This window comes from Aureococcus anophagefferens, assembly GCF_000186865.1.
Source record: "Aureococcus anophagefferens unplaced genomic scaffold AURANscaffold_8, whole genome shotgun sequence".
Classification (NCBI taxonomy): domain Eukaryota; class Pelagophyceae; order Pelagomonadales; family Pelagomonadaceae; genus Aureococcus; species Aureococcus anophagefferens.
The window spans coordinates 1929270-1930447 of NW_008705568.1; the positions used below are offsets into that span (position 1 = coordinate 1929270).

Sequence of the window (1178 nt, forward strand, 5' to 3'; positions counted from 1 at the left end):
CGGGCGCGCCGCTCGAGTGCCGCTGGGTCGGGCCGGCCGGCGTCGCCGTGGACCGCGGGCCCGTCGACCGCGTCGCGGCCCTGCCGCCGCCCGCGGACCCGGCGTCGCCGATCGTGCTGCCGACGTCGCGGCGGTCCTACGGCAAGGGCGTCGCGGGCCACTTCGCGCACGCGTGCGCGCTCGGCCACGCGTTCGCCGTCGGCGGACCGGGCGGCCCCCCCGACGTCGCCTACCAGATCCGCTGCACGGGCGACGCCGGCGCGCGCCGCGGCGGCGCCCGCGTCCACGCGGTCCGCGTCGACGCGCTCGGCGCGGGCGCGGCCGTCGCCGAGCTCCGGGGCACGCGCTTCGAGCGCGGCCTCGGCGCGCGGGCCCTCGCGGCGCTCGCCGCCGACGTCGGCGCGCCCCTCGCGTACAGCGTCGGCAGCCGGCGCGCGCTCCGGCCCTGCGAGGGCTTCTTCCTCTTCGAAGCGCCGACGGCATCGAACGCGGCGCACCTCACGGACGGCGCCATGCGCCTCCAGTCCCTCCGCAAGCTCGCGGACCGCGCCTGGCACGACGCGCCGGAGAAGCGGCCCTTCCCCCTGCTGTAATGTCCAGGCTCCGACTCGCGCCAGAACGAACTCGCGCGGCGCCCGCGGCGCCGGACTCAAGTCGGCAAATGAACTTGAAGCGCCGACTCCGAGTCGGGCGCGGCGCCGCCGCACGAGCAAGAACAGCAACGGCGCACGTGAAGGGGGAGGCGTCCTCTACGGGCCTAGGCGCGGCGGCGCGTCGAGCGACGAGGGCATCCACCATCGTGCTCAGGGTTTCCAGTGCAACATAGCGACGTTGACCAGGTGTTGAAATGCCACAGCGATTCGATATGGCGGCCTGCCTCGACGCCGCCCCGACGGTCGCCGCCTACGGGTCCCACCCGTCGCAGTACGTCGTCGTCCACGCGCCGCGCGGCGCGCCGCGGCGCGTCGTCGTCGCCGTCGTCCACGGCGGGTTCTGGAAGAACAAGTACACGGTGGCCTGCGCCGCCCACGAGACCCTGGCGCCGCACCTCGCGGCGCGCGGCTACGGCGTCGTCGAGGTCGAGTACCGGCGCCGCGACTGCGCCGGCGGCGGCTGGCCCGGCACCGTCGACGACGTCGCGGCCGCGCTGGACGCGGCGCGGGCCGCGGGCCTCGACG

The 1178-nt window shown here is 76.8% G+C and overlaps 1 protein-coding gene across 1 annotated transcript in view; it reads left to right on the plus strand.

The window, feature by feature from the left end:
- Positions 1 to 865: 865 nt before the first annotated feature.
- Positions 866 to 1178, plus strand: part of AURANDRAFT_64072 (hypothetical protein) — a gene marked incomplete at both ends in the record, with an annotated part of 11651 nt that continues 11338 nt past the window's right edge. The window contains one exon of the mRNA XM_009038404.1: positions 866 to 1135. Within this exon, the coding sequence (XP_009036652.1) occupies positions 866 to 1135 (270 nt within the window). The remainder of the gene's footprint in view (positions 1136 to 1178) is intronic.